Here is a 25,168-nt window from a genome sequence, read left to right on the forward strand (position 1 = left end):
AATCTGGTGAAACTACAACACAGGATTACTTGTGTGCCAAACAGCATCAGCAGCAAGTGATAGACAGAGCTAAATGATCCCACAACCAACGGATCAGGTTTAAGTTCTGCAGTCCTGCCTTTTCCAGTCCTGAATGGTGGTGGACAATTAAACAACTCACTGGAGGAGAAGGCTCCACAAATAGCCCCATCCTCAATGGTGGAGGAGCCCAGCAAATCAGTGCAAAAGATGAGGCTGAAACGTTTGCAACAATCTTCAGCCCGAAGTGCCAAGTGGATAATCCATCTCGGCCTCCTCCGAGGTTCCCAGCATCACAGATGCCAAACTTCAGCCAATTCAATTCACTCCACATGACATCAAGAAACATCTGAAAGCACTGGATACTGCAAAGGCTATTGACCCTGACAACATTCCGGCAATAGTACTGAAGACTTGTGCTCCAGAACTTGCCGTGCCCCTTGCTAAGCTGTTCCAATACAGCTAAAACACAGGCATCTACCCGGCAATGTGGAAAATTTCCCAGGTACGTCCTGTACACAAAAAGCAGGATAGATCCAATCTGGCCAATTACCACACCATCAGTCTACTCTCGATCATCAGTAAAATGATGGAAGGGGTCATCAACAGTGCTATCAAGTGGCACTTATTTAGCAATAACCTGCTCACTGATGCCCAGTTTGGGTTCTGCCATGGTCACTCAGCTCCTGACCTCATTACAGCCTTGTTTCAAACATGGACAAAAGAGCTGAACTCCAGAGGTGAGGTGAGAGTTGCTACCCTTGACATCAAGGCAGCATTTGACCGAGTGTGATATCAAGGAGCCCTAGCAAAACTGGAATCAATGGCCCCGGTCATGTTGAGGTGTAACCCATCCCTTTTGAATAGGTGCTTCCTGCCCAAGAACTGGTCCCAATGCCTCAAGAACCTGAAGTCCTCCCTTCTGCACCATACTTCAAGCCATACGTTGATCCTCCCTATTTTCCCATTTCTACTCTGGCTAGCGTGTGGTATTGGGAGTAATCTAGAGATTACTACTCTCAAAATCCTACTTTTTTAATTTCCTCCCTAGCTCCTGAAAATATATGACCACAGGACCTCAATACCTGCCCTGGTTCTAAACTCCCTAACCAGGGGAAACATCTTACCTGCATCTACCCTGTCCGTCCCTTCAAGTATTCTATAGGTTTCAATGAGATCACCTCTCAGTCTTTGAAACTCTAGAGAATACAGGCCCTGTCTCCCCAATCTCTCTTCATAGGACAATCCCGCCATCCCCAGAACAAGGCTAGTAAACCTTCGCTGCACTCCCTCTCTGGCAATAATATCCTTCCTAAGGTAAGGAGACCAAACCTGCACACAATACTCCAAGTCTGGTCTAACCAAGGTTCTATACAATTGAAGCAAGCTAACATAGCATTAGCCTTCCTAATTGTTTGCTGCATGTTAACCTTCAGTGACTTATGAACAAGAACACCCAGGTCTCTTTGCATCATCTACACTTTCTAATCTTTTACCATTTAAGAAATACTCTGCACATCTGTTCCTCCTACCAAAGTGGATAACCTCACATTTTTCCACATTATATTCCATCTGCCATGTGCTTGGCCACTTGCTAAGTCCGTCCAAATCCTCTTGAAGGTGCTTTGTATCTTCCTCACAACACACCTAGCTTTTTAACATTTCCAAGTTCACAAATGACATGTTTGGTCCCCACCTCCAAATCATTAATATATATTGTGAACAACTGGGGCCCAAGTACTGATCCTTGTGATACCCCACTTCACAGTCTGCCAATGTGAAAATAACCCATTCATTCCTATTCTGCTTTCTGCCTATTAATCAATCCTTAATCCATGCCAGTATATTACCTCCTATCCCATGTGCTTCAATTTTGCTAACCAACCTCATGTGGGGTACTTTATCAAAAGCCTTCTGAAAATCCAAGTATACTATGTCCACTGACTATCCTTTTTTAATTCTCGTTTGGTAAAATAGATCAATACTCATTGTTGAAAAAAGAGACATGTCGAAGCTTTTCATCTTGCACTCATCAGGACTCAGGTCTGGAATGCACTGTCCTGAATTGTGGTGGAGACAGGTTCAACCAAGGCATTCAAGAGGGCATTAGATGATTATTCAAATGGAAACAATATGCAGGGGTACGAGGAAAAGGCAGGGCAATGGCACTAGGTCTGAATGCTCATTTGGAGAGCTGGTACAGACATGATGGACCGAATGGCCTCCTATGTTAAAATTCTGAGATTTTGATTCTGTGACTCTTCGTAAGAATAAAAATGTAAGGGGAAAACAACAATTTATACCGCATGAGAAGAGAATGCTGATTGGTTGGCAAGTGAACTCTGATTGGCAGAGGCATTGCCATGGAGAATGCACCAATTGATGGTGACTGACAATTAACTGCCAACCATTGTTTGAAATTTAAACCAGGCAGCTTGACCTTCCAATCTGCAGGAAATTCATATACCACATTACTCACTGGTCAATTGACACGTTGGGATTCTTACAGTTCCACATGCTATAAGATTGGTTTTATCAGCAAACTTGTAGATAGGGCCTGAGCCATTTGCTCACCATGCAAGCTTGATGCTGAAATAGGGCACAAAGGCATCCTGCAGGATAATGGCTACCCCGATCAGATCATTTTGTGTTATATCACACAATCTCATGAACTCATAAGGCCGTCACTTTCGGCCCTGAAAAGTGCCCAGTCTACCTCAGCTGACCCTGGAAGGGCAAGGTATCTTAAAATTTGAGCAACAGGTGCTACTATGCAGTAGCAACACGAGTGGTATTCGCCACTAACCGGATGCTGCTGTCAAACCAAAATGACATTCTGACCATCACACAAATGAATAATGTGGTATGTGAATTTCAGTGCCATTGTGATGCTAGGTATATAGGCCGTACATCCCAAAGACTGGCGGATCATATCAAACAGCATGTCCCAACCGCTATTCACAAAACTGAAAACCCAGTGTCCAAAATTAGATGTGATTCTGCAATTGGACAACATTAGCTAAATAATCCTCTGTGTGCTAAGAATTATGCTGACAACCAATTTAAGATTGTCAGTGGGCTCGCAGTGTGGCACATTTGCAGGTACTCGAAGCTACATGTATTAATACACAGGGCCCTGTTCGTTGCAGACAGAAAGAACATAGACACACATTGTGCCTGTTTCAGCTAAACAAAATAAGTGACAGCCACTCATTGACTCATTCCTCAGGACAATGCCTTGATCAATCAGGGTTATGCTTTCTGGCTTAAATTTCAAACAATGATTGACAGTTAACTATCAGTCACCATCAATTGATGTATTCCCCATGGCAACACCTCCACCAATCAGCATATTCTTCTCATACAGTATAAATTGTTGTTTTCCCCTTATATTGGTATTCTTGCAGTGCCCTGATCATGCAAGACAAAAAGCTTCGACATGTCTCTTTTTTCAGCAATACTTTAACAATTCTGTTAGTAACATCCTCAAAAAACTCCAACAGGTATGTCAAACATGATTTACCATTCATAAATCAGGTTGACTATGCCCAGTCAGATCATTATTATCCAATTGTCCATTTATCACAGTCTTTACAACAATGCAAGGCTAACAGGCCTGCAGTTTCCTGTTTTCTCTCTCCCTCCCTTCGTAAATAGTGGAGTGACATTTGCTACCTTCCAAATTGCAGGAAGTGTTCGAGAATCTTTAGAATATTGTCTAAGCTTTTCATCTTGCATTCATCAGGACACTTGCAAGAATACCAATATAAGGGGAAAACAACAATTTATACTGTATGTGAAGACAGTGCTGATTGGATAGCAAGTGGCATTGCCATGAAGAATGCACTACTGCTGATGGTGACTGACAGTTAACTGCTAAGCATTCTTTGAAATTTAAACCAGGCAGCTTGACCCTGATTGGTCAAGGCATTGCCCTGAGAAATAAGTCAGCGAATGGCTGTCACTTATTTTGTTTAGCTGAAACAGGCACAATGTATGTACATGTTCTTCCTGTCTGCAAAGAACAGGGCCCTGTGCATTAATATATGTAGCTTCTAGTGTACACAAATGTGTCACATTGCAAGCCTGACAGGCAATCTTAAATTGGTCGTCAGCATAATTCTTAGCACACTGAGGATCATTTAGCAAATGTTGTTCCAATTGTGGAATCACACCTAATGTTGGACACTGTATTTTGAGTTTTGCAAGCATGAGATGGTTGGGTATGGTCTGTACCCTGCCCATTGTGAACTTGTTCCAGCCGCTGTTTCTTAGCTCCACCCAAACAGATTCCACATTTTGTTCTTCTGATCTGAGATCCTCCCTTATTAAAGTACTGATCCCATCCTTATTATCAGCGCAACACCACCTCCTTTTACTTTTTGCTTGTCCTTTCTAAATGTGGAATATCCTTGAATATTCAGCTCCCAGTCTTGGTCACCCTGTAGCAATTTCCGTAATGGAAATTAGATCATACCCATTTACTTCTGTTTGTGCCTTTAGATCATCTACCTTGTTGCGAATGCTACATGCATTCAGGTAGTGTGCCCTTACCTTTGCCTTTTTAACATTGTTCCACATTCTAAGCCTAGCTGATGCTCACTTTCATTTTGCCTTCTAATTTCACTTGCTACTTTTCTACTTCCTGCTACCAGCTTTACTTCCTTCCAGTCTGAGCTATCCCTCAGGTTCCCACCACACCCCCCCGCCCCCCACTCCCCAAACAGCATTAGCAAATCTTTCTGTGAGGATATTAGTCCCAGTCCTGTTAAGGTGTAACCTGCCCATCTTGTACAGGTCCCATCTGCCCCAGAACTGGTCCCAATGCCTCAGAAATATGATGCCCTCCATCCTACACCAACTCTCCAGGCACGTGTTCAATCTATCAATATTCCTATTCCTATGCTCACTAGCACGTGGCACTGGGAGTAATCTTGAGATGACTGCTCTGGAGGTCTTGCTTTTTAATTTTCTTACTAACTCCCTAAAATCTGCTTTCAGGACCTAATCTCTCTTCCTACCTATGTCGTTGGTACCAATGTGGACCATGACCTCTGGCTGTTCACCCTGCCCCAGAAGAATGTCCTGCAGCCACTCTGACATCCTTGAATCTGGCACCAGGGAGGCAACACCATCCTGGAGTCACGTCTACGGCATCAGAAACACCTATCTGATCCCCTGACCATCAAATCCCCTATCACTATTTCTCTTCCACCCTTCTTCCTCTCCTATGCAACTGAGCTACCCATGGTGCCAGAGACTTGGCTCTGGTTACACTCCCCTGAGGAACCATAACCCTCACCAGTATCCAAACTGGAAAACCGATTAGCAAGCAAGGTAAACTCAGGGGATTCTTGCACTACCTGCCTGGTTCTCTTAGACTGCCTGGCAGTCACCAATTCCCTCTCTACCTGAATGCTTTTACCCTCCTAAACATACTATCCATGTAGCTCTCAGCCTTGTGGATACACAACAGTGACTCCAGCTGCAGCTTGAGTTACGAAACCCAGTGCTCAAGCTACTGTAGCCGGTGACACTTCTTGCAGATGTGTTCATCCAGGACACATGGTGCGTCCATGACTTCCAATAGGAAGTACCCACAGGAATGTCACATTCTGCAGTATGTACATTCCATTCTGCTGAGCTGACCTGCCATTCTGTAACTTTAAAATCTATTCATTACAATTAGCATAAGTAGAAAACTTTACCAGTTACTCACCAATCAGCTTCCTCCCATGTACCAAAATAAGAGCTAACTACTGGAGGTTGAAAACAAAAGAAAAATAAAGGAGCATCTCTCTCACTGAACTCCCTGACTCACCAAGTTCCCACTTTACACTCTGTGCACTGAAAGCAGCACTCAGTACAGGCCAAGCAGCACTGAGGAAGCCCTGTTTTTATACTTCCTGAAAAAAAACTAATTCAAGCCTCTGAAAACCAGTTTAAGCTGGCTACCTAATTAACTAGCTGCAGCTGCACTCAGGGAGCTTGTGTTACCCCTGATTAAGGCTGGAATAAACTTAATTTCTCTTAGCTTAGGCAGTATTTTTGGTTAATTGCTAAATTACAGAGAGAAAAAGAGAACACTAGACCTTCGATAAAAATTAATCCTTAAAATTCCCTCACTCACCAAACTCACTAGCTCTCAGTGAAGGCCTGACAAACCTGGTCCCCCAAGACACATTAAGTGTCCTGAAGTTCCCACATCTCACAGTTTATAATGCTCCACTTGTAGGTTGCTTTTAATGCTGTAGTTAAAAAATAAAAATTAATACCCAAGTTGATTCACCAATTGATTTTCTTACTAGTCAAGTGACCACTACCATCTAGAAAGACAAAGGCAGCAGATGCATGAGAAAATCACCAACTGGAAGTTCCCCTCCAAGTCACTCACCATCCTGACTTGGAAATATATCGCCGTTCCTTCACTGTCACTGGGTCAAAATACTGGAACTCCCTCCCTAACAGCATTGTGGGTGTACCTACATCACATGGAGTGCAGCAGTTCAAGAAGGCAGCTCACCACCATCTTCTCAAGGGCAATTAGGGATCGGCAATAAATGCTGGCCCAGCCAGTGAAGCCCACATCCCAGAAATGAATTTAAAAAACGGTTGCTTGCAATATCATATGGTGAGCTACAAGGTGCCCGAACTTGTTGCTTTTTGAAAAACTGATGTCACACTGCAATTAAACCTCAGCATCAAGAATCAATCATGAACAAGTATAGCCCACTTCAACCATCAGCAACAACTACACAGGATAGAGAACACCTACATGTGAGTAGTATCCATCTTATTGGGGTGTAGAGCAGATTTTCCTTTTGTCCTTGGGATGTGAACATCATTGGCCAGGCCAGAATTTATTGCCCATCTCTAATTACCCTTGAAACTGAGTGAATTACTCATCCTTTACAGAGGGCATTTAAGAGTTGACCACATTGCTGTGGATCAGGAATCACATGTAGACAAGACCAGGTAAGGGCAGTAGATCTCATTCCATGAAGGGCTTTAGTGAACCAGTGAGGATTTATTTATGATTTTGATTGTTTCATGGTCATCATTAATAAGACTAGCATTTCATTCCAGATTTACAATTAACCAGCTGCTATTGTGGGATTTGAACTAATGGAGTATTAATCCTGGCCTCTTGATTACTAGTCCATTAACATTACCTCTACCCCACCAACTCCTAGTTGTATAGTGACAGTGAATGTGGAACTGTTGTACACAGCTCACAGCAGTCAGCTTCTGTTGGCATCATCAAAAGGGGTGGTTATCGTTAGTGGAGAAATAGGATACTTCTCCAATAGAAGGCTGAGCCTAAGAAGAAGGAGGCAAAGCCGAGGCCAATTACTGGTCCTGGTGCTGGTGAATTAAATAGGCCAAGTCAACCAAATGCCTGTCGTAGAACAATTAGGTAAAGTGATCATTGTATCATAAGGCTTAGGTTAGTAATGGAGAAGAGCAAGGAACGATCAAAAGCAGAACTTCTAATCTGGAAGAGGGCTAACTTCCAGGGTCAACTGGAGAGGGGATCGAGCCAGGGTAAAATAGAACTAAAGGCTGACAGGAAAATCTGTAACAGAACAGTGGATGATGTTTCAGATACAAGTTGGGTACAGAACAGTGGGTGATGTTTCAGATACAAGTTGGGTACATTCTAACAAGGGTGAAAGGTAGGGGGAACCAAAGCCAGGGCTGCTTGGATGACAAGGGGGATGGAGAAAAGGATAAAACAAAAAAGAGTGTATGATGCTTGTCAGTTGAAACCTTCAAGCAAGAACTAGGCCAAATACAATGAGTTGAGAAGGGAAATGTGACAGACAAAGAGAAAATGTGATAATAGAATGGCAGTTAACACAAAAGGGAACTCAAAAATCTTCTAATGGCATGTAAATAATAAGTGGGTAATGAGTGGCGAGGTTGGGCCTATTCTAGTCAAAGAGAATGATATAAGCTTAGAGACGCATGTGCACTTTTTTAAGGTTTGTCCCCCTGGTGCAGGAATGCGGGTGGCAACAAAGTTCAGTTGTGAAATAACTTATTGAGACAAAGTCAGAGCAAATTTATTAAGTCTCATACAAACTATGGCAATAACCTTAGACAGTAATTTATAGTTTAATATGGGTTATACTACCTGTATTAAGGCTAGACAGAAAAGTGCACGTCCCCGATTACTGCTTTGGTTTTCAGCCTTCATGCTTCTTTTCTCTATCTCTCACATCTCTTGTCTTCGGGTTTCTGGTTATCTCTGCCACACAGACTTGATCAGGAGGATCTCTTTCATCCTGGCTCTTATCCAATTAACCCCCTTCAGTGTCCAATCATGCCCTGTGCATGCTTTTCTCAACCAATCATTTACATTTCATAAAAACAAAAAGCTAAAAGCTACTGCGGATGCTGGAAATCCAAAACAAAAACAGAATTACCTGGAAAAACTCAGCAGGTCTGGCAGCATCGGCGGAGAAGAAATCAGTTAACGTTTCGAGCCTTCATGGCCCTTCGGCAGAACTGAAGCATAGTTAGAAGAAGGGAGAAATATAAACTGGTTTAAGGTGGGTGGGGCGGGGGGGGGGTGGGGGGAGAGACATTGAGGGTGTGGTGATTGTGGAGATGAGCAGATAATCAAAAGATGTCACAGACAAAAGGGTCAAAGTGGTGTTGAAGGTGGTGATATTTGTCTAAGAAAAGTGCTAATTAAGAATGGAAGACAGGATATTCAAAGTACAGCTCTAGTGGGGGTGGGGTGGAAAGACTAATAAGGTTTTAGTTTTAGATTTAAAAATAATGGAAATAGGTAGGGAAAGAAGAATCTATATAAATTATTGAAAAAAAAAGCGGGGGCGGTGGGGGGGAGAAACGAGGTGGGGATGGGGGGAGGGGGAGTTTAAGATCTAAAGTTGTTGAATTCAATATTCAGCCCGGAAGGCTGTAAAGTGCCTAGTCGGAAGATGAGGTGCTGTTCCTCCAGTTTGCGTTGGGCTTCACTGGAACAATGCAGCAAGCCAAGGACTGACATGTGGGCAAGAGAACAGGGTGGAGTGTTAAAATGGCAAGCGACAGGGAGGTTTGGGTCTTTCTTGCGGACAGACCGCAGGTGTTCTGCAAAACGGTCACCCAGTTTGCATTTGGTCTCTCCAATGTAGAGGAGACCGCATTGGGAGCAACGAATGCAGTAGACTAAGTTAGGGGAAATGCAAGTGAAATGCTGCTTCACTTGAAAGGAGTGTTTGGGCCCTTGGACGGTGAGGAGAGAGGAAGTGAAGGGGCAGGTGTTGCATCTTCTGCGTGGGCATGGGGAGGTGCCATAAGTGGGGGTTGAGGAGTAGGGGGTGATGGAGGAGTGGACCAGGGTGTCCCGGAGGGAACGATCCCTACGGAGTGCCATCTGGGGTGGTGAAGGGAAGATGTGTTTGGTGGTGGCATCATGCTGGAGTTGGCGGAAATGGCGGAGGATGATCCTTTGAATGCGGAGGCTGGTGGGGTGATAATCACTAACACTAGAGCTGTACTTTGAATATCCTGTCTTCCATTCTTAATTAGCACTTTTCTTAGACAAATATCACCACCTTCAACACCTCTTTGACCCTTTTGTCTGTGACATCTTTTGATTATCTGCTCATCTCCACAATCACCACACCCTCAATGTCTCTCCCCCCGCCCCCCCACCCCCCCCACCCCACCCACCTTAAACCAGTTTAAATTTCTCCCTTCTTCTAACTATGCTTCAGTTCTGCCGAAGGGCCATGAAGGCTCGAAACGTTAACTGATTTCTTCTCCGCCGATGCTGCCAGACCTGCTGAGTTTTTCCAGGTAATTCCATTTACATTTCATGTTAACTGTAATAGTCTGAACATGATCACATAAGGTTCTCATTCACCATTGTTCTACTTCCTCTTATCTTTTGCTGTTACATTCCACAGTCTGTTATCTCAGAGAGTCTCCAACACATCTGCTCTTTTAGCTTACACAAGCAATTTCAGTTTCTCCAAGGACTTAGCTCTTAGCTGTTGCAACTGTTTTAAAGCCTGACATTATTTCCCATGATCCTTCTACCTTGGCATCAGATTATATTACGCCCTGTTTCTATATTTTCTTACTTCTCGATACTACAAAAGACCTTAAAAAACCTCAATGTTCATCATCTTACACAATATTTAATGAGTACTTTCTATTGGTGTTTCCTAAGGAAGAGAATGCTGACAAAATTTGGTAGAACTGGAGATGGTAGAGGTAATGGATGGAGTGAAAATTGAGAGGCAGGATGTAGTGGAAAGGCTGACTATGCTCAGAGTGGAGAAGTCACCTGGTTTGGATGGCTTGCATTGAGTTTGCTAATGTAGGTGGAGGTGGAAATAGCGAAGGGGTTTGTCAATATGACCAGAAGATTGGAGAGTGTAAATGTGACACCCCTATTCAAGAAAGGGTGCAAGGACAGCCCTAGCAACTACAGGCCCACCAGTTTAACATCAGTGGTGGATAAGGTCTGGAGAGAGATGCAGTGGTTTCTGTCGAGGTTCATCCCGAGCAGTTCTGTGACACAGGACTCTGTTCTCTACGGGCTGTTCCCAGGGACACATACCGAGACAAACATCAGCTGCAGCTGGAGGATCATCAACTTGGTGAAAGACACTCTGTAGTCTGCCCAAAACTTGTTGGTCTTCCAGTGCAAAGAGTTGTCCCCAACCGAGTGTTGCAGACTGGCACATTCCAAGGTCCAGGACTACATGCTGAGGGACGCACTAAAGCTTGGGGCAGCCGCCACAAAGGTGCAATGGGGAAAGGTCGCTGTCTAAGACCTTTCAGCCACAGTGCACCGAGGGGCTGGGAACTGTTTAAAGCCCTTCGGGCTGTACAGCTTACAATGAATGTCTGCATTGAATACTACTTGTATTATAATTGTATTGAAGCACCTCAGAGTGCAACATGATGTATGTTGATAACTCCAATACCATTGTCTGATTGTCTGTAATGACCATATTGAAATGATTGTAATATTCATTGATTGTATTGAAGTACCTCGCAATCCATGTGTAAAAGTTGAATCTGATTGTACTTTTTGTGATGGCGATTTTGAAATGTTTTGTAATGTTCTTCCAGATATTTTATGAATAAAGTATATTTTTCAAAAAAAAAATCAGCGGTGGATAAGGTTTTAGAAACAATAATCAGACAAACAATTAACAGGTACATGGAGAGGTTTGAGTTAATTACGGAGAGCCAACACAAATTTGTAAAAGGCAATTCATGCCTGTCTCATCTAATTGAATTTTTTGATGAAGTAACAAAGAAGGTAGATGAAGGGAATGTGGTGGATGTTGTCTATATGGATTTTAAGAAAGTGTTGACAAAGTTGATTAACAAAACTATGGTTCATGGAATAGCAGGGCCAATGTCAACTTAGTACCCTCTAGTTTGTTATCATTGGCAAATTTTGGAATTTTACTCTGTATTCCAATGTTCAAGTCATTTACATATATCAAAAAGAGCAGTGGTCCTAGCATTAATCCTTGGGGAACACCACTATCTACCATCTACCAGTCTGAAATACAACAATTCATTGTGGATCACTATTTTCTGTTTTAATCAAAGCTGAATCCGCAAATTGGATTTTGTGAAAGGAGTTTTTCACATTAAATAGAAAAAATGGTAGGGATATTAGTAAAGGAATTGTTAATAAAGAATAAAAAACAAGAACCAAGGGCTGAGGAAGATCGAAACATAAGAAAGTTCAGTTTAAATTATGAAGAAAGAGTTGACAGAATGGCTAGAAATAGGAGCCTTGGCAGGGTTAGCAGAAGTAAATAGAATAGATATAGAACGTGGGAATACAATGAGATAATGAAGAGGCAATTAAAAGAATTATAGGTAAACATGAATCAACAAGAGGGTGATAATCCAAAGGAGCAGTAGAATACATTATTTTGTGTAAGAGCTGGGGATGATGTAGAATCAAATAAACAAGTTGGCACAAGTAAACAAAGATGCTAACCAGAATTGAGACCTTACTAGAGCCTCATGTCTAACCTGCATGCAGCATTTGTGGTGAATGTGATACAGAGAGACCAGACCACATGGAGGTATTGAATCCCTTTGTACATCCATGAGGAACAACCGAGAAAATGGTTCAAAGGAACCACAGATACAGACCATAAAATGATATGGATCATTCCAATCAGATGGGAAAGGCACTTATACCTTCCCTCAGGATGAGGATAGCCCAGGGTTGGATTTTACTACCAGGTGAGTTTTCAATGGGGTTCCATGTAAAATAAGACGGGTAGGCAGCGTAGTGCCTTCCCGTCCACCCTGACTCGGTCCCCATAAGAAGAGGCGGGGTATGGGGGAAGGAGGTAGCTAAGGCCTTGCCTGCCCTTAAGCATGTTGAGACCCTGTAGGATTTGGACTCTATCCTAAACCCCAGAGTCAGAAAAATCTTGTCAAGGAATAGCCATATTGACAAAAAGGACAATCACTAATTTAGAGTGCAAGCTAAAAAGATTTATTGGTCAATAAGGATTGATACTTATCATTCCATTAGTCAAGGCATGGCATGATACATAGTTTGTCTTTCCTGTGGTTCCCAGGGCTTCTGGGGTCTTCTTTTTTTTGGTTCCTTGGTCTTGGCCTCTTGGCTCACGATGTCCTTCGGGATTTTTTTGCTTAGCCAACTTAACTCTAACGTATATTCAAATCCTATTGCATCTTTAAGACTTCAACTCTAGTGGATCCTTTTCCAATCTACAACTTCCCAATCTACCTTAGCTGCTGAAGCTTCCAGTTCTCATTAACTGCTGAAGCTACACTTGTCACAGCTACTTGCCGAGTGATCCCCGCACCCCTCTCTCTCTCTGGTAGAAACAACTTTGTAACTAAGACTGTGGCTTTTCCAAAATGACTAAGACTGTACTTTACTACTGACTCTCCCAAGCTTGACTTTAACTGACTGAACAATTCCTCAGCAACTAAGTAGTTATACATTTTCTATTCACTCTCCATTAAGGCAATAACTTTAGCCCTGGCAATCCTGTCTATACTGGATCCACTGATCTCCAATACTGGATTCATATGGCAATGCACAGCCCTGTGACAGTTACTTTGGTCACAAACTATCCCTTACAAATGTAATAATCTCTGGATTACTACCTGATCCACGAGCAAATTGATGTAGAGTAAATAAGATCAGAAAGTTGAATGCGTGGCTCAAAGATTGGTATGGGAGAAGTGAGTTTTGGGACATTGGGCATTGGCACCACTGCAGAAAGAAGAAGCTGTACTGTTTGGATGGCCTGCACCTGAACCACGCTGGGACCATCGTCCAGGTGAATCAGATAAATAGGGCCATAGAGAGGGCTTTAAAGGAAATAGTGGGACGGGGCAGTGTGGGGTGGGGTGGGGTGGGGGAGGGAGAGGGTTCACCTGAGAGAGATTTGGAAAGTTAAACAGAAATGGCAAGGCAATAGTGCAGGGTAATGATACAAGTACAGGAAGGGACAGAGCACACAAACATAAGAGTGCACAAGCAAATAAGGTCAGACCAGGGGAAAATAGTACAAAGACTGATTTAAAGGCTCTTTATCTGAATGCATGCAACATTCGTAACAAGTTGGATGAATTGATAGCACAATTGAAATACATGAGTGTGATATGACAGCCATTACAGAGACGAGGTTGCAGGGTGACTGAGACTGGGACCCGAAGACTCAAGGTATTTGACATTTTGGCAGGAGAGGGAGCAAGGAAAAGGAGGTGGAATAGCTCTTTTAATAAAGAAAGAGATCAGTACATTAGCAGTAAATGACCTCAATTCTGCAGATCAAGATGTAGAATCAGTTTGGTGGAGATAAGAAATCAAAAAGGAAAGAAGTCACTGCTGGGAATAAGGTTAGTATGAAAGGTACTACAATAATCGTGATGACCTTAATCTTCACATCGATTGGATGAATCAATTTGACAAAGGAACCTACAGGATGAGCTCATCGAGTGTATTCAGAATGTTTCTTAGAACAATACCTTGTGGAACCAACCAGGGAACAGGCTATTTTAGACCTGGTAATGTGTAATGGGACAGGGTTATCATAGTAAAAGGTGATCTAGATCATAACATCACAGAATTTCATATTCAGTTTGAGGGTGAAGAGATGTGGGCCTAAAATCACTGAATTATACTAAAATAAAGGCAATTACAAATCTATGAAGACAGAGTTGGCTGCTGTGGATTGAGAAAATAAGTTAAAAGGTAAGACAGTAGAGAAGCAGTGGAAAACATTTATAGAGATATAACTCAACCAAAATATATTCCATTTAGAAAGAAAGACTCTACAAGAAGGATACATCATCCATGGAAAACCAAGGAAGTTAAGGATGGTATCAAATGGAGAGAAAAGGCATATAATACTGAAGATTAGTGAGAAGAGTAAATGAAGGTCATGTGATAGGTTCCAAAGTTTACCTGATAGTAAGCCTGTGTGGATTGATAGTTGGAGATCAAAAGAAGGCTCAGATTGTTTTGCTGAGAAGAAGGTGCAAGGCATTTACACTTGAAGACAATGGCAGCAGTCTCTGACTTCACAATGGGTAGACTGAGTCTCCCATAGTCACGGAAAGGTGTTGAAGATTCCAGATTGCAACAGTTGTGCTATAAACTGTCCACTTACTTCTAAGATGAAAGGGAGTTGAGGTCAAGAATAGTTAACATTCCAGCTTAAATACAAGGTAGTGTGTTTCATGTTGCCATGGGGGAAAAGGATGGAAAAAGACGTTTTTGAGATCAGGTAACAGGCTTCCCTAAAAAAGAATGAGTATCACAGTGTGGTCAACAAACAGAAGAGTTTGGCTTTTTTGGCTTTTGAATTTGGCTTTCCGAGTTATCACAGCTGGATCCAGATGGGAGATGGCCTCTAGTCAAAGAGACACATCCTGCAACCTTCTACAAATTCTGGGAGATGTGTCCTGGCATGGCCGGGGGAAGAAGAATCATCAGAACAGGCTTTACAGCTAGTGTGGGTTGAAGGAACTCTCCAAAAACTGAGGAGAGCACCTGGAGGCTGTCACTCGAGGTTACCACACAGCGTAACAGGGATACGGGAACACATTGGAAGCTGGGAGCATCTTCAGACTGTTTGCTGCAATATGAAATCTTGCTGTGTCATTATTTCTGCTATCAACTGGAAATTTGAATCTCTTTAAAAGCCATCAGTCTCTGCAGAGCTCGTAACAACTCTTTTTGCCACAAAGTGTGGAATAATATCATTGGGTGAGTTTATTACAGATGGTGTTAGAGAAATGGATAATGATATAAAGGTAGCAAGATCACTGAGAGGAAGCCAGGGTTATTCATATAGATAGAAGTATAAAACAATGTTAAAATGTAAAAGTGTAGCTGACCAATAAAAAGATTAAAAAATAACAAAGTAAAGTGTGTTGATCTATCATAATTGTTACTCTAGTCTAGCAACAGTCATTCTGAAAGAACAATGTAGTAGGAAGGTGTAACAGACCAGGAACAGACTGTTTGTTCAAAGATTCAGCCTTAGAGACTTGAAGTTTTGCCAACAAACTAGCCAAAACAAAACAAGGACTGTGACTTGCTGACAATGGAAAATGATATTTCGTTCATAGGTTGCAAAAAATATAGAAATGTGCATAAGTTCATGTCCTGAACTTACTCAGAATTAAGCCAGGAATTGCCATATAAGGCAATGCCATTTCCAGTTTGGTAAGAATAGTGTATACATTTGCTATTTTCCCTTTGTTCAGCAGACATTCAAGTATGTCCTGTCTGTTTAAAATACTCGGCTTGTAAATTTTTTTTCAGGTTCAAGTTCAGAGATAAAGTGATTGAATCACCTACTGACTTTGTTATTACTCAAGTGAATGAGAAGTTTGTCTGTAAGAATACAGTTGGGCTAAATCTTCAGCATCAACTAGATCATCAGAAGCACCTTACCTGAAAGTTGAATGATAATTCCTTTAAACCGCACAGTGCTGTGCTCGCTAAGCTGTGAAATAACTCACAAAGTTTAACTATAACTGAAGATTGATCTTTCTCGCTCTCCCTCTTTATTTTGGTACTTCAGTATTCTGCTTGTAAAAGTAATGTCCCTTTGGGAGTTTAGTTCAAAAAATGCAAAGGAAATTTCAGCAAATGTCAAGTCTTTTGAAATATTGAGTGGGAACTGTCTGCGTTGCTGTATATGGAATGAATCAGGAGATATATGCATTGAATGTACAGTGAGTACAATGCAGAATGTGTTTATTTTGTCATATTGGAGAAATAAATAAATGAAATCCAAAAAAAAAATTCCTTTAAATGATCCTCATGCAGGGTTCCTTCTACAGCTGAACACACGATCAACAGTGTATGTTTAAGATGGCATTAACAGGAGTGGTGAGGTCAAAAATGGCAACTTGAGCGTCAAATCAATGTTAGGCACTAATTGACTTCATGATCTGTCCACTCTGTGGATGCACAGAACAACATGGGCATCAGCACGGGCCACACCAGAGATGCTTGGGTGAGATCCACCTGCCTTTTTTCCTGAGTCAACTCTAAGAATTCTTGTACAGAAAGGTTTCACATCTGAGTGACATGAACACTGCTCATCAGAACAAGGAGCCATAGGTAGGGAGACATTCTTGGGAGTTGATTTACAATACTGAACAAGTACAAGTGATTAACACCCGTGCCCAGGCTGTGCAACTACATCTTCTTAACAACGAGGTGTCAGCTGTGGCTCAGTTCATAGCACCCTCGCCTTTGAATCAGAAGGTTGTGGGTTCATGTCCCACTCCCGGAAAACCAAGAACTGTGAATTTACTCGAAAGAGTTACAATCTGTGACTGTTGATAACTCGAAAGAGTTACATCTTCTTAACACTCCCTTTTTAGTTATTTGAAAAACCTTTTGTTACTGTTTTGCTTGCACTTCAGCCCCACGCTCCTGATCTACGGACACCTGGTGCGGAAGGGGGTCGGGAAGGAGGAGGACCTCTTCGTGAACCTGCTCCTGGGCCTGGCCAAGTTGGCCATTAACAGGTCCAGGCAGCGGGCAATCGAGGGGGGAGTCCCGCCCGATTGTTTGTCCCTCTTCCACGGCTACGTTCGCGGCCAGGTGTCCCTGGAGAGGGAGCACGTGGTGTCTGCCGGCACTCTTGAGGCCTTCCATGCCTGGTGGGCACCGCGGGGACTGGGGTGGTTTGTTGACCCCTTTAATCACATTTTGGTTTAATGTTTATAAGTTTCCTTTAAAATTTGTCCTTGGTTTTACAGCTGACCTGACTTAGGGGCTGTGCTTGATTTATCCTTATTTTGTTAATTTAGTTAATTGTTTTAACTCGAAAAGAGTTACATCTTCTTAACCTTTCTAGCCTCGCCACTATGTCTTGGTTCTCCCCCCACATCCACAGTGGAGGCAGAGGCAGCCTGCTGACTGCTACACCCTGTCTGTGATGACCTTGAGGGGTGTCCTCTGGAGGGCCAGGACTCCCAGGGCAGGCTAGAGCCCTCCAGGTCTCGGCCCTCCAGAAGACACACTATGAGGGCCTCCCGAGTGCAACTGCCTCATCTGGCCAGTGCAATGGCCTCATTGCTGGCATCCTCACCTTCGAGGACCTCATCACCATCATCCCCTTCGATGTCCTCCTCATCAGAGGAGACATGCAGTTCTTCCACATCCTCCTCAGCCAGGTCCTCCCCTTGTTGCAGCTCCAGGTTGTGGAGCACGCAGCAAGCGGCGATGATGCGTGACACCTTCTGGGAACTATATTGCAGTGCTCCACCAAACCTGTTGAGGCACTGGAACCTCATTTTCAACATGTCTATCATTTGCTCCACCAGAGTCCTGGTTGCAGCATGAACCTCATTGTACTGTCTCAGCTGCAGCCTGAGGCCGCCGCATGGGCATCATCAGACACATCCTCTGTAGGTAGCCCTTGTCCCTGAGCAGCCAAACCTGCCGCCTCTGTGGACCCTGGAAGATGTCAGGGATCTGAGACCGACTGAGAATGTAGGTGTTGTGGCTGCTCCCTGGGAATCATGCGCAGACCTGCAGGATGCATTTGGGGTGGTCGCGGAGTGGAAGCCCTTGAGTTCATGTAGTTGATTGCTTGTTGCCATGGAGATCTAAGCGCCAACTGAAAAGCAGATAATCTCTGGATTATTACCTGAGCCATGTGCAAATAAGCCTAGGGTACATAAAATTAGAAAGATGAATACGTGACACAAAGACTGGTGTGGGAGAAGTAGGTTCCAGTTTGTGGGGCACTGGCGCCAGTATTGGGGAAAGTGTGGGATGTACTGTTGGGACAGTCTATACCTGAAGCAGGTTAGGGAAGTAGAGAGACTTTAAACTAAATAGCGGGAGCAAGTGATCAAATGTGAAAGATGTCGTATATCAAAAAGTAGAGTCAAGGTAAAAGCGGAAAATAATAATATGGGAAATGAAGGTCAGAAAATGGCAGGAAGAAACAGAGAGAAAAAAAACCTAAGAATACACAAAGAATCAAAACTAGATGTCACAAAGACAACAAAAAGACAAAACTAAAGGCTCTGTATCTGAATGTGCATAGCATTCATAACAAAGTAAATGAATTGTTAATGCACATTGAAGTAAATAAATACGATCTGATAACCTTTATAGAGATGTGGCTGGAGAATGACAAGGATTGGGTCTTGAATATTGAGGGGTCCTTCAAGAAGAATAGGAAACTCGGTAAAGATGGAGGGGTAGCACTGTTAATTAAGGATGGCATTTGTGCAATAGTTAGAGGTGACCTTGGTTCAGGAGATCAGGATGTAGAATCAGTTTGAGTCAAGATGATGAATAATAGCAGAAAGAAGTATTTAATGGGAGTGGTCTATAGGCTCCCTAACAGTAACCACAATGTAGGACAAAATATACAAGAAGAAATATTGGGTGCTTGTGATAAAGGGATGGCAATAATCACGGGTGATTTTAATCCACATATAAACCAGAAAAATCAGATTGACAGTTGTAGCCTGGATGAAGAGTTCATAGAATGCTTTCAAAATAGTTTCTTAGAGCAGCACATTCTGGAACCATCCAAAGAACAGGTTATATTAGACTTGGTATTTTATAATGTGACAGGATTAATTAATTATCAATAGAGAAGCAGTTGCAGACGTTTAAGGGGATATTTCAGAATATTTAGAATAAATATATTCTTACTATAAAGAAAAATGCTAAAGGGAGGACCCACCATTCATGATTGACTAAAGAGGTTAGGTAAAGCATCAAACTAAGGGAAAAAGCAAATAACTGCACTAAGATGAGTGGCAGGTCAGATGATTGGTTAGAATATAAAGAACAGCAGAGAATTATTAAAAGGTTAATCAGGAATAAGAAATTAGACTATGAGAGGAAGCTAGCTAGAAATTTAAAACAGATAGCAAGAATTTTTACAGGTGCTTAAAAAGGAAAAGAGTAAGTAAAGTGAGTGTTGGTCCTTTAGAGAGTGAGAATGGGGAGTTCTTGTAGATAATAAGGAAATGGCAGATGAAATTAACAAATATTTTGCTTCTATCTTCACTATTGGGGATACAAAAATTATTCCAATAATAGTTGTAAATCAGGAGGTGGAGGGTAGAGAGGAACTTGATGAAATTACAATCACTGGGGAAATAGTACTGAACAAACTGATGGAGCTGTGAGCTGACAAGTCTTCGGGTCCTGATGGACTTCATCCTAGGGTCTTAAAAGAGGTGGTTAATGAGGTAGTAGATGTGTTGGTGTTAATTTTCCAAAATTCTCTCGATTGTAGAAAGGTTCCATCAGACTAGAAAGTAACAAATATAACCCCTCTATTCAAGAAGGGAGGGAGACAGAAAGCAGGAAGCTATAGGCCAAATAGCTTGACATCTGTCATGGAGAAAGTGTTAGAATTGATCATTAAGGAGGTTATGGCTGGGCACTTAGAAAAGCTCAAGGTAATTGGAGAGTCAGCATGGTTTTATGAAAGGGAAATCATGTTTAACCAATTTATTAGAGTTCTTTGAAGGAGTAACATGCGCTGTGGACAAAGTGAAGCCTGTAGACATGCTGTTCTTGGATTTCCAGAGAGCATTTGATAAGGTGCCACATCAAAGGTTATTGCAGAAAATAAAAGCTCATGGTGTAGGGGGTAAGATATTAGCCTGAATAGAAGATTGGCTGGCTGGCAGAAAACAGGGAGTATGCATAAATGAGTCTTTTTCTAATTGGCAGGATGTGACAAGTGGAGTCCCACAGGGGTCTATGCTGGGCCCTCAACTTTTTATAATTTACATCAATGGCTTGTTCAGGAAGTATAAAAAAGCAGAGTAATACTTAAACGGAGAATGACTGCAGAATTCCGAGGTGCATTCTTGTGCATGAGTCACAAAATGTTAGTTTGCAGGTACAGCACATAATTAAGATGGCTAGTGAAATGCTATCCTTTATTACGAGAGAAATTGAACATAAAAGTAAGGATGTTATGCTTCAGTTATACAGGGCATTTGTGAAATCGCATCGCAAATATTATGTGCAGTTTTGGTCTCCTGATATAAGGAAGGATGTAAATGCATTGGAGGCGGTTCAAGGGAAATTTACTATATTGATACCTTGATTAAGCGGGCTGTCTTATGAGGATAGGCTGGACAGATTGGACTTGTTTCCATTGGAGTTTAGAAGGGTGATGGATGACTTGACTGAAGTATATAAGATCCTGTATGGCCTTGACAATGTACACTTGGAAATGATATTTCCTCTTGAGTGAGTGAGTCCAGAACTAGGGGGCACTGCTTTCAAATTAGGGTCACCCTTTTAGGACAGAGATGAGGAGAATTTTTTTCTCTCAGAGGTTGTGTGAATTTTGAACTCTCTGCCTTAAAAGGCAGTGGAGGTGGGGTCATTGAATATTTTTAAGGCAGAGGTAGATAGATTCTTGTTCGTCAAGGAAATCAAATGTTATAGGGTGTAGATGGGAATGTGGAATTGGAAACACAAACAGAGCAACTATGATCTTATCGAATGTCAGAGCAGGCTCGATGGGCCGAATGGCCTACTTCTGCTCCTATTTCATATGTTCATATGTTCACACGAGTGCAGTTGATGGCACACTGCACCTGTGGAAAACCAGAGATCTGCGCAAATCCCAGCGCTCTTGCTTCCTGGCTTTTCTGATCTCGGGCAAAATGCACAAAGTTCTGTGTCTTCATGAAGGTGGTGTCCGTGCCCTCCAGGATACACGTGTGTGTGGAGGCTTGTGAAATTCTGCACAGGTCACCCATGGAGCCCTGGAAAGAGCCACTGGCATAAAAATTATGTGCTGTGGTCACTTTCAAGGCCATTGACAGTGGATGCCCTCCATATTCCCATGGCGCTATGTGACCGACCAGTTCCCTAGACAAGAGTAATCTTCGGCGACATTGGTTCTCAGTCATCTGCAGGAATGAGAAGTGCTGTCTATAGGCCCTGGGTCCAGCAAAGTGCCGATGAGTGATGGCTCGCTGTAGATTTTCATCCGTGTGTGAAACAGACACTGCCGACCCTCCACCTTGAGGGATGTGCTCCTCCATTTGCTGAGCCAGGTGCCTCCACTGCACTCCTTCTTCTCTACTCCCTGTGAGACATACCGCTAAATCACCAGATTCCATCAGCTCCCTCAGCTCTCTCTCCCTCAGCTCCCTCTCCCTCAGCTCCCTCTCCTTCAGCTCCTTCTCCCTCAGCTCCCTCTCCCTCAGCTCCCTCTCCCTCAGCTCTCTCTCCCTCAGCTCCCTCTCCCTCAGCTCCCTCTCCCTCAGCTCCCTCTCTCTGAGCTCTCTCTCCCTCAGCTCTCTCTCTCTCTCTCAGCTCCCTCTCCCTCAGCTCCCTCTCCCTCAGCTCCCTCTCCCTCAGCTCTCTCTCTCTCAGCTCCCTCTCTCTCAGCTCCCTCTCCCTCAGCTCCCTCTCTCTCATCTCCCTCTCCCTCAGCTCTCTCTCTCTCAGCTCCCTCTCCCTCAGCTCTCTCTCCCTCAGCTCTCTCTCCCTCAGCTCCCTCTCCCACAGCTCTCAGCTCCCTCTCCCTCAGCTCCCTCTCCCTCAGCTCCCTCTCCCTCAGCTCTCTCTCCCTCTCAGCTCTCTCTCCCTCAGCTCTCTCTCTCCCTCAGCTCCCTCTGTCTCAGCTCTCTCTCCCTCAGCTCTCTCTCTCTCCCTCAGCTCCCTCTCCCACAGCTCTCAGCTCCCTCTCCCTCAGCTCCCTCTCCCTCAGCTCCCTCTCCCTCAGCTCTCTCTCCCTCTCAGCTCTCTCTCCCTCAGCTCTCTCTCTCCCTCAGCTCCCTCTCTCTCAGCTCTCTCTCCCTCAGCTCTCTCTCTCTCACTCAGCTCCCTCTCCCACAGCTCTCAGCTCCCTCTCCCTCAGCTCCCTCTCCCTCAGCTCTCTCTCCCTCTCAGCTCTCAGCTCCCTCTCTCTCAGCTCTCTCTCCCTCAGCTCTCTCTCTCTCACTCAGCATGCCTTCAAGCGACTGTCAGGTCAGAGCAGAGTAGAGGACCCCACAATGGAGACTGAGATCGGCTGACTACATGTCTCGGTTTTTCATTAAATGTTCCAGTGTCCCAACTATTTCCTAAAAATAGCTCAAATGTCACGGTTTTCACCTTTTATCTTCCTGGTAACTTGGTCTGGCGGGGGGCGGAGGGAAAGGTGGAGAGAATGTGTGTGAAATTTCGCCCTTCTTGCTGTAAACATCACCTCACATTGCAGCTGGTCTGGTCCCCCACCCCCCTCCCTGTCGTCTCCGGGGGTGGGGGGGTTGTTACCACCTTTTTCACACCGGCAGCTCTATTGCTGGAGACGCCTTTTAAATGATCTACGGGTTAGGCTTTCCTAGAACTTTTGTACACCCTGTTAAACTGGTCAGGCTGTAGCGCAGGGCACAGACACCAGCTACTATTACATAAAGCCTTTCTGTGGTTTATGCAAAACATATCGGGGTAAATCAGCCAAGAACAGAGCTGTTATTGTTTGGATTCCGCAATTTGCGTATTTATTACCAACTGCTGAGGAGCTCATTCTTGAAGAATTCCATTTTAAATATACACTCCTTACAACCTGTATACTCTTTACTGGGTTCGCTTACCGTTGGGCTGCTCGTTGCGATGACATTGATTCTGTGGCTGTGCAGCCAACTGAAACTGGTTTCTTATTATACAGTCACTTGTAGCTTCGGGCCACCGAAAGCTTTTTGTGATGATTTTTATAAAAGACTGCATGGATTCACAAAGCCGAATTTGTTCGGCGGCTTTGCAGAAGAGGAGCATTTTAATAGAACGATTCAGTAAGTAGAGGAGTTGAAGCTGGGAGGGAATACACAGAAGTCACGCGGACAGACACAACCTTCTTAAATCCCCCAAGGGAGACCTCATTACAAACTGATGGGTTTACAGAGGGTGTACACATTAAAGGGAAGTATGATTTTTGCTCTGGCTGCATTGATCACTCTTGGTTTCATTTCAGCAAACGAACCAAAGCTCAACGATGTTATTTCCACACTGGATAAAGCAACTTTTTTCTTTGAAAGTGCATATGATCGACTCAATTTAGATGGAGTGGTAGGATTTCGCCTGTTACAAGGTAAGTTAAATAGCTCAAATAAAAACAAAAAACTACTGCGGATGCTGGAAATCCAAAACAAAAACAGAATTACGTGGAAAAACTCAGCAGGTCTGGCAGCATCGGCGGAGAAGAAAAGAGTTGACGTTTCGACTTTTCTTCTCCGCCGATGCTGCCAGACCTGCTGAGTTTTTCCAAGTTAAATAGCTCGCCTATAATGACAGCACAGTCCCGACCGGGGTAGAGATGATTGGGTTAGTGCCCAGTCAATCAGAATATTGGAACGGAGTGAATGTTTCCACCGCCCCGTTTATCCAGTGACAACTGCAATCTCCAGATGTGATTGACAGGATATCTGACCCAATCGTCTCCAGCATGCCTGTCATGAGGAGTATCACTATATAAGCTGAAATAGTCCAATACATGTTGTGGGTTTTAATTTGGCCAACATGAGATAGGGATATAAAAGTAATTAAAATGTTGGCTGGAGTTCTGACAGAATATGTAAACTTGTGAAAAGTTAGTGTGAAATGAATAGACAAAGTGATAAGTGCTTTTCTGAGGAAAGCTGCTCTATTTGGGCTATTGGATTTAGCCACCATGGGCACTGCGTTGTAAAATACATCAGTGTTGGAACTGAAGGCAACTTGTGCAGTCTTGCTCTGATACACACCAATATTCACGAATAGAGGATAATACTGAATTCTCAATATAGATTTTAATTCAACAATTTCTGAAGCTGACCATCTTCAATAAATGCGAATAACATTGAATTCCAGTATCCATTTCTCCAGGAGGTGGTTAGTAAATGCCTGGTGAACCACAGCAGGACTTCTATAGCAAGCTGAGTTAAAAATAATGAATTTAAATTACATAATATTTCAGGTCAGAAAAATAAATGTTACAGGTTTTAAACAAATTCAGGGGCAGGCAGGAGGGAAAGATTAGGCGGGAGGATCTGTGTTGGTGGTGGAAGGCTGGAGAGATTCAATATCAAAAAGAGATGATGGTGTAAAGTAAGTTACTGTTGTTACTTGTCTCAGTGCCATCAGTGTGTGTTTACATGACACCTTTAACATTAGAAACTTCCCAAAGAGCTTCACAGTGACAAGATAAAACAAAATTTGATGCCAAGTTACATTAGGAGATATTGGGGCAGATAACCAAAAGATTGGCCGAAGAGGGGAGTTTTAAGGAGTGTCTTAGAGAAGGCAAGACAGGTGGAGAGGTTTCAGAAGGGAATTCCAGTGCTTGGGGCCCAGGCAGCTGAAGTCGTGTGTGCTAATGGGGAGTGATGGAAATTACTGAATCAGCACTCAAGGTATCAGAATTAGAGGACCGATATGTCAGAGGGTTGTGGGACTGGATGAGATTAGAGATGGGGCAATGCAAGGCCATTAGAGGGATTTGAAAACAATGTTGAGAATTTTTTAAAAAGCAAGATTGGACTAGAGGAGTTGAAATTTGGAGAGCAGAATTATTTTCTGCTATCTGGAAAAACTGGCACAGTGGATATGACCTAAAACGATTAAACCCAATGTTGAATTCGGAAGACTGTAATGTGCCCAGTCAAAAGTTGA

The 25,168-nt window shown here is 43.2% G+C and overlaps 1 protein-coding gene across 3 annotated transcripts in view; it reads left to right on the forward strand.

Annotated features, from left to right (window-relative positions):
• The first annotated feature begins 23,145 nt into the window (after positions 1-23,145).
• Positions 23,146-25,168, forward strand: part of c15h16orf89 (chromosome 15 C16orf89 homolog) — a 68,761-nt gene continuing 66,738 nt past the window's right edge. For all 3 annotated transcript variants that reach the window (XM_078558313.1, XM_078558314.1, XM_078558316.1), the window contains exons 1-2: positions 23,146-23,313; positions 23,493-23,609. In XM_078558313.1, the coding sequence (XP_078414439.1) occupies positions 23,226-23,313; positions 23,493-23,609 (205 nt within the window). In that variant the 5' untranslated portion in view covers positions 23,146-23,225. The remainder of the gene's footprint in view (positions 23,314-23,492; positions 23,610-25,168) is intronic.

Source organism: Cetorhinus maximus, chromosome 15, assembly GCF_964194155.1.
Source record: "Cetorhinus maximus chromosome 15, sCetMax3.hap1.1, whole genome shotgun sequence".
In the NCBI taxonomy this organism is placed as follows: domain Eukaryota; kingdom Metazoa; phylum Chordata; class Chondrichthyes; order Lamniformes; family Cetorhinidae; genus Cetorhinus; species Cetorhinus maximus.